Here is an 18661-nt window from a genome sequence, read left to right as displayed (position 1 = left end):
GATGAAAGCAGCACATGAACAGATTGAAAAGTCTGAAAGAAAGTGTCTCTGAGTTTTGAGCTGGGGATGAATGAATGGGAAAATCACCACCACGAGAGAGAGAGAGAGACAGAGAGAGACGGAGAGAGAGAGATTGTTTGTCAGCCGATTTCCACAGACAGGAGCCCACACACACACTGACTGACTGCACAGCCTCTTTTCTACAGATGCCTGAACTAGTAAGTCAGCAGTCAGTCAAATAGAGAGAGCGCCCGTTCGTCTCTGAGGCGAGGGTGGAGAACGAGTGAAAAAAACCCCTATTCTGAGCACTTTTAAGAATGATCAAACGCTTTTAAAGCTCAAACAGAATCCTAAGCAAGCAAGCCCTGACACACACACAAACGAAGCAACAAAAACACTCTGAACTGCTGCTGACAGTAACGGCCAATTCACTTCAGACATTTTCAACTATCAGATTGTGACCCTATTAAGAATGCATATACCATTTACATAAAATATCCAAGATGTCCGATCAACAAATGCATAAAGTGACCAAGACCATATACTCGCTCAACCACAAAGATGCACACAAAAACAAACGGCACACCGGAGCTTTTACACTGATTGTGAATCCGATCACGTAATTTGATCCCATTACAATGTCGAGCATATCTAGGCCATTATGAATACATTATAGAGGCGTTTCATTCAATTAAAGGGATCTGAGTGTGACTGTGACAGACAGTGTATTTCACCGCACAACTGCAAAAGAAGGAATGGCATATCATCTTTGCAATGACCAGTCTCTATCGTCTTTCTGTGTGACGCATTAAAAATATATCTAAGAGCGATCGAATTTCAAATTGTACAATTCCACACCCATCGCCACCCTCACCAGTCACAAAAAACTAAAACTACAAAACGGATAACTAAAAAAACAACAAAAACGAAACATTTAACCATTGAGCCGACATTTTAAATTCAAAAATAAAAAAAAGACAATAGCAGTAATCAAAAACAGCAAACAAAACAACATTTCGTCATTTAGCAGAAACTTTCATCCAAATGGGCTTACAAATGAGAACAATAGAAGCAAACGAAAAGGAAAAAAAACAACAAGAACAAAACATTCAAGCATTTGGCAGACGCTTTTACTCAAAGCAACTAAAGGAATGAGGGCTTCAGAAGCAAAGAAAACATCAAAGCTAAACAAAAGTCAGCCGTTTTCTAAAACAGACAAACCCAGCTAAAATTAGCACACACACTCAGTTCGGTTTACTTTTTTTTTTTTTCATTATGGTTTTTGGTTTGCTTTGCTTCCACGTGGATTCCAGCAATAGCTGAGGAATAAAATGAATGAATAAAATTCTATTCAAAATATTTGCTGTGCACTCCAACAACAATGGCGCCATGACCGCAGCTGTTTTATTTGTTATTGTGCTGGTGACAAGCATAAAACCTGCACGAGCACCAAACCAGCATAAAACTGACTTTTCAGCAGGGTAAGAATACATGAAAAAATGAACTATAAATGACGCATGAACTATAAATGAACCTACAATTGAAATCATTTAACACATTGATAAAAACTATTTATTAATAACTATAATATACAAACAAATACATTTATATAGACATTAATAGACATTAATTAATAGACAATAGACATTAATAAAATGATCTAAATATTTATAGTGAATGTATAAATACATTATGTTAGCCATGTATTAGTAGGCTAACATTAAGCAAAAAGCTTTGAATAAGGTGTGAAGATTTTTCTCATGGTACTCCTCATCAGTTTCCATTCATATCGACGTTTCTCTTATGCATCGTAGAGTGGGCGTCTTCACATCAGCTCTGATATCGGTCCACGAGCAGAGTCTTTCTGAGCAATTTGAGAAGTCTATAGAGGCGACCTGGAGTCCCTTCATATAAATGCAAGCAGGTTATGCTCTTGTCAGTGCCGCTGTTCATTAATCATAGAGCTGTCAATGACGGAGCTCACGCTGGGCTTCACGCGTTTAAGAGGCGCTAAAATATCACGTGGCGGCAATGTTGGCCAATCACATGTTGATGATGATGTACACTGTATAAAAGAGATGGGAAGAAACTGAGCTCGGTTCCCACAATCATATTCTGCTGCGGTGGCCACAGTGCACATCGGTCAGCCGGAGAGACCGTTCTAGCCTTCTGGGTAAAGGGAGTTATTTGAGCGATCACATCCAGCCAATGGAACTGGCTTGTTTTGACTCAGCGGGCTAAGAATAGACGAATCTTAGAGAGGAAGAGATGAGGCAGGCTACTGTAAGCTGGGAGGGGCTGAAGGGTGAGAGCCCACAGGAACATTTTATTGTTCAGAGGATGCGCTTTCTTAACTTAATGGAGTTCTTAGTTATGGCATATTGAATTATTATTTCTGCTTCCTAGAATTCCTTAGGAGAAATAAAACTAGACACAAATAACATTTGTTGACATAGTAAGAGCAGAGAGCGATCAAATTCTTGTGTATAGTATAACGTATCTCATTATTGATTGCAGAGCCATTGTTGAGATTTCTTCTGAAACTAGAGGAGATCCATAAAATTACCAAGGCATTTTTCTTAAGAAAAAAGAAGCCGCGCAACAGCCTATTTAATTTATTTATTTCTAGGATTAAGCAATGTAGATATTTAAAAGATCATTTTCCTAAAATTCGTAAAATATTTTTTTTAATATAGCAGAATTAAACCAACATATTACCATTCTTTTATTTATTTTTTAAGATTTTTTTTTTTTTACTTTTATAAAGCAAGGCATTTTTATTCTTCTAAGAATTCAGAAAATGTATCACGGTATCAACCATTTTTGACAATGCTTTATTGTTTTAAATAGTTTTTTACAATTACAAAAGACATAAATTAGCGCCGTTAATAATATGTAATATTTCTTGAGCATGAAATCATTCTTAAGGATCATGTGACACTACCCTTGTGGAAAATAAAATGTAATACATTTATTTGTGCTTACCTAACTGTGCTAACTCTAGCACTGTATTGTATTCTATTCTAGCTCTATTCTAATTTTATAATCATCTCTATATCTTATAAAAATAAAGAAATAAATAAAACCAGCTTCTATAATCATATTGTATTCTATATGTTCTCATATTTTTTACATTTAACAAAAGCTAAATTCTTTAGCAAAATGCATTTTTTTACTTAGCAGGAAATACATTTTTATTATTTTAAATAAATTGGCATAGGTAAAGACGAAATAAATGGATGTTGAATATTCATCTTTGCTATCACAGGAAAACAATTTGATGAAAACACTTAAAACTAGAAAACGGAATTAAAATTGAAAAAAATTATAATAATATTTTTGCTGTTTTTGAGCACAACCAATAGTCTGATTCCTGGTAAATAATTCATAAGTGTGGTTAATAAAACCACAACCAGTGCAACCGATTCCAAAACAAATCACTCTCATAAGTTTGCTATATTCAGTGAATAAAACCCACACAGTCAGATAAGTGGAGTTTAAGTCATTCTTCAACAAATGACTCTTAAAATCCATTTTGAAGTGCCTCGAACACACAGACTTTTGCAACAACTGTCTATTTAAACATCCATTATCAAAAACAGTTCAGCATTTGGCAGAGAAATAGCATTTTATTTTATTTTTTTCTTCTTAAAATAAAAGAATCACTAATTGAATACTGGGATATTTAAATCATATGACCCACTGTAATTAAAAAAAACCAAACAAACAAAAAACAAGAAAGATTTTGAGAACAGTGTGAAGCCTAAACCCACCTGCTCAACTTCCATTATAACATTTGACCGCACTAATTAATACTAAATCATTATCAAAAGCATTTACAGTTTACAACTCATGGAGCGACACTAAACGCTGCAGACTCCAGGCACCATACTGTGTCCAAACCAACCTTCGTCCTTCTCTAACGCTTGATCTTGTTTGAAATCACACATCAATCATTCTCTCCATGCTCACATTCAGTCGGTCCGCCAGGCCCTGGAGAGCAGACGCCTGTCTGGTTCATAGTGTTCGGTTGTGGCTCAGTTATAAACGAGAACTGATTGAATGTGAAAGAGTTCAAGCTGAAATATTACAATACGCAAGTGCAAAACGTGCATTACAAACTGGCCTTGGCATGTTTTTGTGCCAAGTGTGCGTGCACACAGAGCTCATGCACATGCATAAAATGCTAAAATGCAATGCGTGAAGGTGGATTCAGAGTCACGCGAACGAATGTCAAACCGAATCACACACGTGTACTTACACGTATAGATATAGGAGGCCACACGAACAAACACACATATAAATGCCAGCCAAAATTTTCTCATGTGAGATAACCTAAGGCTAATCTGACTCCAGTTATCATAATGTAGCTGTGAGTGTGTATGCATGCATTAACAAGTGTTTGTGTGTGTCTGGGTGACCAAGCATGCACTGTATTTCTCACTCCATCACTGTAATTTCTTCCTCTCTGTCTCTCATCTACCCGGTCTCTCCTCCTTTATATCTGCAGGGTGTGTGTGTGTGTGTGTGTGTGTGCGCGTGAATGAGTCATCACTGGTGCAGAAGATCATCTATATTCCTTAAGTTTGCCCAAATCTCCAGCTCACCCAGCCAATGCAGCAAGAGAACGCTAAAATACGACAGACACGTGCTCTTAATGACTTTTGGTTTGTTTGTAATGAGATAATGATATTTGATATTCTCTAACCTAAAACCCTGTACACAATATCAGATTTAATTTGAAGTTATTTTATGTTTGAGAAATGCGTGAAACAAACCCATACCTGTAACATCAACTCAAAAAATGTTCTTGCACAGTGAATATGTGACTATATTGGTTTGCGCTATGAGATCTATATTACATCTGTAATAATGTACTAACGCCTATATGATAGTAACACTTTACAATAAGGTTCATTAAATAATGTGAACAATACTACTATACCATTTATTGGACCTACTTGATGCTAATATCAGCATTAACTTATGCATTATTAATATCACAAGTTGTGTTTGTTAACATTGGTAACGCAATGTGAGCTGACATTAACATTGAAAGACTGTATTTTTATTAGCTCATGTTAACAAAGATGAATAAATAATGTAATAAATATATCGTTCAGTTTAATATTAACTAACGTTAAAAAAATGACACCTTATTGTAAAGTGTTATTCACATGGCTTAATGGGCATCGTATGACACCTACCTTGCCCACGTTAACGAATGCACATAAATTAAAATCTATGTTCTTATTGTAAAAAAATACAATCATGTATGCGTTTAATTAAAATGTTAACACTACACAGATGTCTCTCCGGACTTCTTCATTTAAACATTAATTTATGAATGTCAAGCTTACATTTTAAAATCAAATAAGCAACCAATAGAACCATGTCCTTGAGCTACATTTTTAATTTTTTGATAACCCGTATCACTCGGATGTAGATCTATCATTACTTTTATTACATCAACGAGTTTAGCTTCCATCGATCGTCTTCATAAACTGGCTGTTCTTAATGATGCTCAAAGAGAAAAGGTTTTCTTTTTTAAACAGAAACAGTGATACATTCCACTGTTTAACTAAACATGTATATCGCTACATGATAGAACATTTCTGGCTGATTTTTTAATGTACTTTCTACCGTAAACAAACTCTGAGAACCATTTAGAAGTGAGCATCACAACAGCCTACTCACTCTAAAGGGCAGATCACTTGAAGTGAGTACTCTGAAGGATGCAGGCCAGACTGGCCTCGTGTGTGTGTGTGTGTGTGTGTGTGTGTGTGTGTGTGTGTGTGTGTGTGCTCGTATGTGCGTGTCTGGTACACCCTACACAAAGCTTTACTGCCAATTTGTTCTGGACTGTAATGTTACCTTGGTAACACAGCAGCAAAATTCCAAAAATGCAGTTCAGAATGTTGCAGGGAAAACGTATTAAATGTTTCCTTTCTGTCTATAATTAGATTTATTTGCATACTGTTTATCCATGTGGCAAAGACACTAAGATCAGCATTACCAATTTCCAACCGATAAACCACAGGGCACACACTAATGGTGTGAGCTCTCCCATCCTCTGATGTCCGGAGATTTCAGCTGAATTTTAACCCCACAGTGAAATGAGAAGAGCGATTATCGGAGGAAAAGAGATAAGCGACGAGGGAAAGGAGAGGAGGAGAAAGAGAAATGGACCCTGCTAAGGGTGCGAACATCAGAGATGATCAGAGATCAGACTTTCCGTAGCCTTGAGCTGATCTTATTACACCACTGAGGTGCTTGCTGTATTACCCAGTATGAGTTCAAGTAATGCGAGAGATATTCTTACACACTGAAGGGAACAAAGGCCCACTACTTATTAAACCTGCTTCATGAGGACACACACACACACACACACACACAAAATGTATTTAGCCACCTCCAACCGAGGACATTCTGTTCCACAAACATCCATTTTTGTTAAACTCTTGACATGTATAAAAAGATAATTAGAATTCCTGACTAGCCATAAAACCCTAATTGTTTTGTAAATTTAAATGGCATGTAAATAATTTCAATATAGTACATATTGGGGAGGGTAAGTTGTTTTTTTAAAGAAGTCTCTATGCTCACCAAAACTACATTTACTTTATCAAAACAGCAAAACAGTAATATTGTGTTTAAAAATTTTAAATACTATTTTCTATTCGAATATATTTTGGAACTTAATTTATTCTTATGATGCAAATCTGAATTTTAGCCCTCATTACTCCAGTCTTCAGTGCCACATGATCCTTCAATCATTCTAACATGACGATTTAGGATTATGTGCTGTTTGAAGTTCTGAGGCAAGCAATTTTGTTTATTAGCATTATATTCATTAATTCGTTTGATCAGTTCAGTGTATTTTATTCTTTGAAAATGAAATAGTATTTTTATGGTCTAGAAATATGAGACCACATTGAATATATGGTAGGTAGCAAAAAATCTGTATATTTAATGTGAAATAAATACAAAATATAAGCATTTTCACTCGTGGTCTCCAAGCTGCTGACCCCACAATGCATATACATGTTCACGCAAAGGTTATAGCATACATGCATACATAAATTGACTCATGCATTAATAACCAGGATAAGTACTCTAAATGCATAAATGGTCTCCAATGAAATACAATTTAAGCAAAGAAACGTAGACTCGACCACTACAGTCACTCTCTCTCTCTCTCGTCTCTCTGCTTACCTTTTCCCATGCACATACCGAGCAGTACTGGAAGCTGATGTCTCTCATCGTGTTTTTCCCCAACCAACGACCAGCGCCCGTCCCTCTAAACACTCAGACTAGACTGCCGTTCTCTCTAGACAGACACATCTGAATACTCAAGAAGGTTCCAGAAGTGTGGACGAACGACATTAGACTGCGCTGTCACCGTAACTCAATACCGCAACGGTGTGTACCGATCCCATAACTGTTGATTGAGTTACAGAGGAGGCTTAACCGACCCAAGTTCACATCAACCTTTAGCACAGAGAGAAACATCTCATCTCAATACAAATGCAGAAAGAGAGCTGTTATTTTGGTGTCTAATAACTTAAAAAATAAGGTTGGAAAATAGTGCAATCAGTTCAATAGGTTAACAATATGCTAAGCTATCAAGATATGTGCTTACCAGTGAGATAGGCAGTGAACAGTATGCAAAACTCAGTAAAAGTATGCTGCCAGGCTAATTGTTTAAGAGTTTATTAATTATTGATGAATTAAACTCTCTCACTCTTCTAACTGGCTTTTTTTGGTCACATTTTTGTCTCAGTGCAATCTTGTCATGTTGTGCCTTAAATAGAGTAAAATGGTATTACAATATGTAACCCTGGACCACAAAACTAGTCTTAAAGTAGAACAGGTATATTTGTAGCAATGGCCAAAAATACATTGTATTGGTCAAAACTATAGATTTTTCTTTTATGCCATAAATCACTAGGGTATTAAGTAAAGATCATGTTCCATGAAGACATTTTGTACATTTCCTACTGCAAATATATCAAAACTTAATTTTTCAAGAACTTCATTCGGACTTCAAACAGTTGAATCTTGGCCAAATATTGTCCAATCATAAATCAATGGAAAGCTTATTCATTCAGATTTCATATGATGTACAAATCTAAATTTCAATAAGTCGATCTTTATGACTTGTTTTGTGGTCCAAATTCACATATGAATAAAGAATAAAGACTGCATCTGTAGCAAAATTATTAGAAACACAAACGGTTTATAGATCAAGTGAGGTTCTGTTGTAGCATCTCTAATCCACACGGCACTGAGGAAAAACATAACAGTTAATAATTTATTCAAATAATTTATTCATCATGACTAGTCAGCTCTTTGATGAGACTTTAATGAAGTGTTGACAAACTGCCTCTCTGGCGCAGGACAGACGCGGTTTGAGGAATGTAGTGCACTCTTGTTCAGGGAGCTGACCATGGTGCTGAATCAAGCACACTGTAGAGTGGAGCTCAACTATACACTCAATGCCTAATCAAGCCTTTTCTTGTTTTGCTGATGGCCTCGAGGCTCACAGAAAGCATGTTTCGCAACCGTAAGATGCTTTTAGTCTGTGGCCAGACTTTTGATGAGCCGCATTAAGTGTGGTACAAATTACAGGTCCTTCTGGCCAGCAAGACCCATTTAGACAGGAACAGGATATTTACTGACATGTGGATAGTTCACTTGAAGTCTAAGACATCAGTGAAAACCTATTTTAATCAATTAAATCAATGTATAAGGGAAATGTGTTAATATAAGCCCCAAAATGATGGGAAAATGCCCCCTTTCGATAAAAATTTGCATTTTAATTCTCAACATCTTTATTTGTAATAAATATCGGATTGTTGTTACATCTGATGCTGGCACTAGGATGATTTATACACCCTATATGTTGACCATTTTGACAAAAAATGTAGTTATTTCAGTCTGAACCCCTGTACAGCGCTGGTGCAGTAAATTATAGTTCAAGTATTACTCTGGGAGGCCTTAAATACAATAACCAATGTACTGTAGCAGCTCTAAATGTGTAGTCACTCATCTATACACTCTTGTTTAGCTCATTTTTAAACCTCCTCCTGCTTCTCTCACATGTAAAAGTGTCAAAACTCTCTCCCACTGGCTCCGACCTGCTGAGATTCTGGTAATATCAAAAGGGAGAGCAGCCTAAACCTCCCCTGAAAATGTCACACATGCACTCCTCAGCATGTGCAACAGAAATAACTTACACAAAAATTAAAATTGACTTTCCCTCAGGCAATCCAAGATGTAGATGAGTTTGTTTTATCATGAGAACAGATTTAGAGAAATTTAAGATCCTTGCGGTAAATGGCTGCCGTCAAAATACTGTTTTGGACAATTTTCAATGCTTGATCTGTGCATATATCTCCTGATTCAGACTAGATGACTTTCATATTGTAGAAAGCAATATTTTGGACAGTGGCCACATATTTAAGCCAGAAGCAATGGTTTGAAGTTAAAAAAAATCTAAATGATGAATTAGTTTTTATCAGCTATTTGGACTCTCATTCTGGTGGCACCCATTTACTGTACATTACACTGCTGAGCATGTAATGCAATGCTAAATGTAAATGAGAAGGGCTTAGGAGAGCCTATCTTTGTAAAAAAACAACCATTGCAATGCTGAAAATTAAGAGATATAGATTTTGAACCCCACATAAGTAAGAGGTCATAAAACCTGCGAATGAGCCAAATAACATGAAAATACATGACGCTCCATTAAAAATATTTTTTTTCACGAACAACATTTGCAAACATGGGAGCACAAATCTGACACACACAGATTCTAATGCCTCTTGCTGCGTCTCCAGCACAAACACACACCCACTTAGATGTGCGTACACGAGCACACAGACACACACACACACCTCCAGTGCCAGAGATCTAATTAAAGGCTGTGAGATTGAACATGTCCCTCCTTCTGATAGCGTAAAATTAGATGTTACAGATTTGGATTGCATTCTCACTGTGACGTCTGACACGTCTGCTGGAAGGATGTGTGGCGTTGTGCTTTAGAGTGTGCGTTTGCGCTGGAGAGACAAAATAGAGAATGTGAATATGAGCTAATGTGAAATGTGAAAAGCAAATATAAAGAGAGAAAAAGCAAAAGCGATATATGCAAACACACGCTCATATAAACCCACCAAATGTTGAATGTCTCAACAGAATATCAATATTTATGCACTAGCTGAGCTGAGAATGGCAGTAATTGCTGCGGAAATCAATGCAAGTCTGTTGCTCACAGTGTATTTCATCTTCTTATGAAGGTCACATTTCGTTTTTTCACAGACAACTCCTAACTAAAACTATTAATAATAAGCAAATTAGGAGTTTTCTGAGACAAAGGTCATAGATAATGCTCTGCTGATGTCAAGAATTGAACACTAAAATAATAAGACCAAAAATAGCTATAAATGTATTAAATAGTTATCTTAAAACGTATCAATAATACATTTGTGTATTCTTATTTAATAATAATAATAGTAATAAAACTATTATTAAATTATCAAAATTAAAATCAGGGTTGTTATTATAAAATAAATGAAAGCATGACTAAACTCAAAACTGCAAAAATAAATGAAATAAAGCTATGAATATAAATAATAATAATTAAAATATTTAATGTGTTATTAACTTTTTATTTTATGTTTTCAGTTTGCTGTGTTTGCCGTTGCTGTGTTATTTTTATTTGGTTGTTTTAAAAGTTGAAATTGAACACATAAATAGCAAAAATAAGTACAGTATTATAGTACTTTAATATACTGCATTACGAATTATTACGAAAGCTGAAATTCTGGTCGTATTTTTTCCCAATCCCAAAACGACATCAGTCTTAACTATTACTATTGATTTTTTATTTAATCATATTAGTCGATTTCTGCAAGACAAACATTTTAGGATTGTAGATAAAAATGAGCTCCCCAAACTTACTGCTAGATTCTGGAAGATAAAATCTTCTAACAGTCGTTCAAGAGGATGTGATGCTGTTCCTTCAAGAGTCACTCACAACTTATCTGTCCATAAAGTCTATGAAAAATCCGTCTCACAACACTTCAGCAAGTGAGGGTCATTCTGCACCCAAGCAAAGCCTCTGAGAACCTCAAACATCGTACTTGTGGAGACTCCAAGAAAGTTGCAGTTCTGGAAAATGATGGCGATGAAGACTAAATGGATCCTGATGGTTTCTCACCTAATTCTTGACATTAATTCCTAATTCTTTTGCAGTTAGCATGAGTCTTCTCTTCTCCACCTGTTTTTTTCTGACTCTGCTGACCCAATGAGCATTTCTCTTCCCAATGATCATTCCTTTACTTCGCTAATTCCATCACTGCATTGGTATCGCATCATTTTTAACTTTTAGCCTAAGTTCAATCTCTTTCTTGGCTCATTTTATCTGCGAAACGAAAACAAGCGTAATAATTCGGCAAACCTGAACATAAAGAGATTCAGCCTTCCTGAACCATTATATATCGCTTACATATGATTAAATACAAAATCAATAGTAGTTATTAAGATTGATGTGGTTTGAGATCGTTAAAATGTTCTTGGGGAAAAAAAATATGACAGTATTTCAACTTGCGTAATAATTTGGAATGCAGTGTAGTTTATAAATCACCTTGCGTACCATGCAGCGCAAATGGTATAAAACACAGTTGCATGTTAGCATCTAACCACTAGCCAAACCTCATGTCTCATTCAGTGCAAAATCTCATTTTCCATTTTCCATAGGACCGCTAAGAGCAAAACACCTCCAAGATTTAGACCGAGATTACTTCCCGCAAATGCATCACTGCTGGTAATGCTATCTGCTAAATATTATCTAGTGTCTTAAAGGCTGGGTTTTCCACGCACCTCTTCCGACATGTTTTTAATGCTTCAACAATACGATAAACAGTCAAAGAATATAAAAAGTACAATTATAGTGTTTTAGAAATAAACGCAGCGTAAAGGACATTCACAGTCCTCTAATTTGCGGCAGAGCCAGAAAGCCGGTGCGGTTTTCTCGACAGACGGACAGGAGAGAGACCTATGGGGGCTTCTCTTACATCACTGCTTCTTTGATTTCACTCTCTGTCTCTCATCCTCCTCCTCCAGGCATCCCTCTCTCATCTCTCCAGCTCCTGCGTCACTCTTTCATCCTCTGCGGAATTCAAGTATGCGAGCGCGTCTGGAAGAGAGACGTTTGAACGTGCACGTGCCCGAATGCATGTACGTGCGAGAGAGTGAGAGAAACGAGGTGTGCTTAACGTGTGCGTTCCGCCCGTCCCCAAGATCCCAAACCTCAGCTAACTGGCTTATGAATGTTGGATGGGGGGGGGGTTTATGATCTTGTTAAAACTGGTTACATTATTCAAAGCTCCATTCATTCAGAGTGAGTAAAGGCAAAGAGAGAAAGATAGATTGAGAGGAAGAGAGAGGGAGAAGAGAGAGAGAGAGGCCGCAGGCTGAGTGAAATTTTAATGAATTCTCTCACGGTCGGAGGAAAAACGATTGTGAAAGTTGGCAGAGAAGGACGAGATTTCAACTCCGCCGATTTCTCCTGTGTCATCAGCTCTTTTATTTTTCGTCTCATCTAATGGGAGATGTTCGCAGAAAGTGAGAAAGGGAGATGTCAGAGGTATCGTTTTCATCCAGATGTGCGACACTGCTAAATCACGCTGCTTTTCTCACCTTATTAAGGCAGAAACTAAAATGTTTAAGTTGCACAGATTAGGACTGCGTTCTTAACATCATCTAATTTACATGTTTAAAAGTCTGAAGGTCTCTGCTCACCAAGGCTGTATTTACTTGATCAGAATGAAATAGCAATATTGAGAAATATTAATACAATTCAAAAAACTTCTTATTAAAATAAATATATTATGTCATTGAATTATAGTTCAATTTCATTCAATGACGTGCTTCACTTCAGCATACAAACTGGCAACACATACTTGCTGATTTTAGGTTTGAAAATGTATACGTTAGCAGTGCATATTTAAGTTAATAAACAAATATCTTTTTTGAAATGCGTTTTATTTTAAACTCAATTAAATCAATGCTTTTATTTTCATTTTATAACATTATCAAACTCCTATTTTGTTTATTTTAAAAGTGCAACAATGCCATTATCACTATTAATTATATTACATTAAATTACATTATATATCAATTATTTCTGTGATGAGAGCTGTATTTTTCAGCATATACTCCAGTCTTCAGTGTGGCATGATCCTTCAGAAATTAGGATTAGTTTATAAATAGAACAGAAACGTAACAGTGATTTACTGTCACTTTTAATTAATTTAATGATTAAGGATTTTTTTTTTTTTATTTAAAAAAAAAAAAAAAAAAAAAAAAGTAGACGCTTTTTTTAGATTATTGAACCAAAACTGTAGTCTATTTTGTGGCATATTTCTGATAAGATAAATCAGAATCAACTAGTGTTGCCTTATATACGAGTCAGATCTTATGAATCAGTCAGAATAGGTTGACTAATTAATCAGTCTTACAATTTAAAGCATAAGCAGATTAATTATTATTATTTTAATATATAATAATTTTTGTTATATTTGAAAAGCAAAATGGAGATTGTATTTGAAAAGTATCTAAATGAATTAGAATCCAAAACGAGTTGAGAGCTTGTGAATCAGAACAGATTCAAATCAGGAAATCTATATTGATTCTCAGCCCTAGATACAAAAAAAAAAACATTAAAGTGGGTCACAGAAACTGGCTGCACTCTATAAAATAAAGTTTCCAAATGGGGGGTTTCATTTTTGTTCCCCAAAAAAACGATTCATGTAACAGCTCTCATTTTTAGAATCCGTGGATATGAATCCAAAGATAAAGAACTTTAACTTTTACGTACAATGCTGGAAACGACAGCAGTAATTTGCTGTCATGTGAACAGGAAGGGTATTGAAACGAAAGGATGTCTGGTAAGAAATCTTCCTTAACCCATCATTGGTATTCACTGTGTTTTCTTTCTGTGTGCGTGTATGCATGTGCACCTGCAGGCTCCGTATCACGCTCCTTCACTGTTGATGATAAGAGATCCTTGAGGCATGTACGTGAGTGTTTTCAGGGCTGAGATAAGGATGCGAGTGTGCGAAGAGATGTGAGATCACGTGTGGAGATGATACCGGTGGACAGCCTCTCACAGTCCTCTCACCCGTTGGGACTAGTTTTAACGCTTGCAGATGAACGTCACAGCTTAGGATTGTCACTAGTGAAGGTTTTTGGGCCGTGTTTGTCATTTATTAGTCACATGACATAATGCCTCTGATGACTGGCTAAAAAAGCAGCTTGCATCGAGATGAACTGGAATGCTAGCAGTCAACTTTCTTCAGGTATTACTGACCTCTTTGGTTGAGGAGGAGAAGAGGAAGACGTTGACAGAAGGAGGAAGTAGTCTGGCCAGACTGGCTCCTTCTGAGCGTTAATAAGAAGGATAATGAAATTAGAGGTCTATGGAAAGCTTGTAGTGTGGTCACCATGCTGTTCTAACTTCATTAGCAATTATGTAAACATGGGCAAGCACAGTGTTTTCATGCGTGTGCCTACTTTTTTGTTTTTTTTACTAAATTAGTCACATTTCTGGAAAATGTCTTAAAAATACAGCAAGTCATTTAAAGACTTTTACATGTCAGAAGCGTATAAACTAATTCAGTTCATACTGGGGGTTTATCGAGGACCACCAAATATAAAACCCCATTCTTAAAATATAAAGGCTTCTTCACGTAAAAAGACCCACAAATGTGAGAAAAATATTATAGTTTGTATATAAAATTCCTATTTTCGAAATCTTATTGATTTTATGGTCACCAAATCATTCATCCACACATTTTTTTTTTCTTTTCTCTTTTCTTATTTGACCAAAAATGTCAAAATAACATTGCCCCCTCCCTTCACTTATCAAACCGGTCCTACGCACCTGCTCAAAACCAATATGAACCGTGAATAACGTGGCGGCCCTCAACGAGTTTCGTTAACGAGCCAAAAACATCTTCCTGTCAAAGGAAACAAACTCTTTTCCATGTCTAGAAACCCGCCACACCTTACAGCTCACTTTGCTAACACCGCTCCATACGCACATATTTCCGAGATGTCATTCTGCACGGATGGTTTTCCATTAACACTTAATTCTTTTATCGCACTTGAGTGTTCCCTCAAAAGAGTGTTGCCAAACAGGCGTGGAAGAAGCCGATGACTGGCTGCCTCTCCGCAAACACACGCACCACTCCTACGTGTTCATTTCCAGCTCCTATACAATGCAAAAATCTGACACACCAAAACTGGATAAACGACATGCTAATGGACTGCTTTTATAAAAAATTCTGTTTCCAAGCAACTGACAGGTATGACGGGCTGCAGCTCCGTTCGTGCACAATACTGACAACATGAGAGAAACAAAAACGAGAGCGAGAAAGAGAGCTAAACACGCCACGTGACCACGAGATGATAATGATGCGTAATCACGAGAACGGATATGATTCAAGCGAACGGCGTAATTATGTCGACACTGGATTTGTGATGCAGCCAATGGCAATAATAATGCAGTAAATCTTAAAATTCAGTCCATGTAACCCAGTATTGTGAACGGCGCACCTTTAACAGTATTGAAAGCCTAATGACTCACAGACAGCTTCTACCGGGTAACATGATGTGACAGGAATATAAGCCGGCGTGTGCGCATATAATCAATGCGATTCATTTACATCTGGTTCAGCACATCCAAACTATCTCTGGAGGAATGTGTGTGTTTGTATGTTTGTGTAACGTTAAAATCAATATAAGCTTATGCTGTAGGTGGAATGGGATACTTCTTCCATCTTTTCTTTCCTAAGTCAAAACCCCTAAACATCGAGATCACTGGCGAACGTTTAGGAAGACAGACTGACCAATAGTTTGTGCTGTTGTCGAAGCAGGTAGAGGGCGGCGGTCTCGGGTGAGAGTTTGTGTTTCCTGTCCTCTAGCAGCCGGTATGCTTCCACATGCTGAGGCGATAAATGTAATGGAAACACCTCATTCCTCAGTTTCTGAAAAACACAGAGAAAAAAAAAACTACATGAATAAAGAATAAATAGATATATAACAAAAAGTAAAATATTGCATGTTAAATTCATTAATGCGTAATTTTATTTAAGGAGGACACATTCAATTCATCAAAAGTGTCAGTAAAAACATTATAAAAGAAATTATAAAATAATCTTCTGGGCCCATATTTACAAAACATTACTTCGTGCTCTCCTAAATAGCAGTAAAGGTTTGACCTTGCTGAGACTCTTAAGATAAAAGTCCTAAATTTAGACACAGCCATTATTTTTAATTTTCTCCTAAATCGGTGAGTTACGAGCTACTTTTCGCCTTAAGATGTTTTGCGAACACGGGCCCTGATCTTCGCTGATTTTATAGTAGAAAATATAAACCTGTTAGTTTATAACATTAGTTTCATTTTGTACACTTATGTCATCTCTTCAAACGGCTCTGATAATTTGCAAATAATTTGAAAGCATTTCTCAAACTTTTATGTGCCATTTCTTCTAGGTCAAGGAGGAAAATTTAAACATGTTTTCGTCCCTTCTACATGAATAAAATGTGAATCTTACTGCTAAACAAGCATATCATCTAGCATTAAAAAGTCCAGCTAGCTAGCGTGTCTGTGTTTACACTGTGCGTTCTTTGTTAGCAGAGTGGCTCTTTTGTGGTTCTTGTCAACAGTGGTGCTTTCCTGTGAGGCCTGAATTTAGCAGGTGGCCAATGAGTACAAAGCAACATTACACCATCATCATGTTCTTTACACATTACCAGGGGCTATTACTACTCTGGCAAGCAAACAGGGGCTTATCAGCGTGTCTGTTTGTACATGTGTACGTGTGTCCATAAACTGGTTTGGGTTACATGCAAAACATTAACACCTGCTCCATTTGATTGTAGAGAACAAACAAGCATGGAAACAGAGAGAGAGGGTGTATTAAACTGCTGTAAATGGACAACACGCAAAGAACGATTTTGACGCTGTTAGCAGGAGACTAAACCAGATGTTTGGCTTCGGCAAAAGCTCTCAGTGCCCGAAAAGCTTACAAACTCGAGTGGCTGTCGGCCTACTATGATCTGATTGAAATATTATGAGTGAACAAACTGAACGTTCAAGAATATTTCTTAAGTCTTATTCTAATTCATAATCATATGTCCAAAAATCTGAGATCACTTTGAAAATCGTTTGTCGTTTCCCTAAATGAGAAAAAAAAAAAAAAAAAAAAGTTGATGCAAACTAAAAAAATCTTAAGAAATAAAATATTAATGTTTAAAAAATGCTTGGCCTCCAAATCAGTGTCAAATAATGTGAAAGTCAGACAATGAGAATGTTACCTGTCATTATTAAAAGACAAGGTTAGTTTGGAAAAGTGACAATGACAAGTGATTTCAAATTATTAATTGCAATGAAAATAAGATTTTGTTATCTTATATATACACACACACACACACACACACACACACACACACACACACACAGTGTATATTAGTCCTGTCAAATGATTAATTATGATTAATCGCATAAATTTTTTTACATAATACATGTGACACACATACTACATATATTTTGCAAATATTTACATGTATCTACATGTATATATTTATATTTGTGTAAATTATTTCACATATAATATTTAATATATAAATAACATTCATTTCTTTAAAAAAATTAGTTATATGTATATATATATATATATATATAATACAAAAACTTATTTTCAATGCAATTAATCATTTGAAATCACTTGTCATTTAACCATATAGCTAAAATGTAAATAAATAAATGCAAGCAAAATAAAAGTCTCAGCCGTTTATGATTTATATTGAAATACAATAATGACTGCGAAGGAATAATACCGACTATATCAATGATGCCATTTGAAAACCGAAAAAATACTTACTAAAATAAATGTACGCGGTACAAAAAACAGGCATGTAATGACCCAGCAAGCAGATTAGAGTACAGTAAGTATATGAGGCATTCGATATCTCCAGATACTCACACCTGCCTAAGCGTCCGCTCTTAAGACGAGTTAGCCTAACGGTTAGCTTAGCCCTCCAGATCACAGGAAGCAGAAGGAACAAAAAGCATGTTTACTAATTCATGGCAGCAGTCAGGTGTAACGGGGGGCGGCCTTTGTGCTGGAGAAGATTCAGAAACGTTACACTGATGTCCCGAAGCATGGATTATCTACAGGGCTAAAATTAGATTGTTGTGTGAATAGCTGCGATGGGGAAAATGGTTTGATCACTGACAAGTATGTGAAAATAGATAGCCTTGAATAGCCTGGTGATGACCCCCGGGCATGTTGTGTTATGCTTTCGTGCAACTGTGTCTTTTGGCTGTGCTAGAGAGTCAGTGTTTGCGTCACAACTGATTTGATAAAACTGTCTGTGTCACTGAAACGGCTCATATGACATTTTCTGAAAATAATCATTTAACCGGTCCAAAAAAAAAAAAAAAAAAAATGAGTGAATTAATGGACTACTTTCAAATAAAGCATATGTAGAAATGTGTTAAATGCAGTAATGCTTTCATCACGTTATCTTAAGCCAAATTATTTGATGTTGGCAAGGACCCCAGAATATCATGATCCCCTTGCTAAAATAA

General features: G+C 36.3%; 1 protein-coding gene across 32 annotated transcripts in view; it reads right to left on the bottom strand.

The window, feature by feature from the left end:
- Positions 1-18661, bottom strand: part of LOC122350471 (RIMS-binding protein 2-like) — a 104042-nt gene that overhangs the window by 69868 nt on the left and 15513 nt on the right. For all 32 annotated transcript variants that reach the window (XR_006251602.1, XR_006251603.1, XM_043246969.1 and 29 more), the window contains exon 2: positions 15915-16052. Coding sequence is in view for 30 of the 32 variants with exons in the window: in XM_043246969.1 (XP_043102904.1) it covers positions 15915-16052 (138 nt within the window). In the remaining 2 variants the exon portion in view is untranslated. The remainder of the gene's footprint in view (positions 1-15914; positions 16053-18661) is intronic.

Source organism: Puntigrus tetrazona, chromosome 8 (genome assembly GCF_018831695.1).
Source record: "Puntigrus tetrazona isolate hp1 chromosome 8, ASM1883169v1, whole genome shotgun sequence".
Taxonomy (NCBI): domain Eukaryota; kingdom Metazoa; phylum Chordata; class Actinopteri; order Cypriniformes; family Cyprinidae; genus Puntigrus; species Puntigrus tetrazona.
The sequence above is the reverse complement of the archived record's forward strand: the minus strand, read 5'-3'. Positions and strand labels throughout refer to the sequence as shown.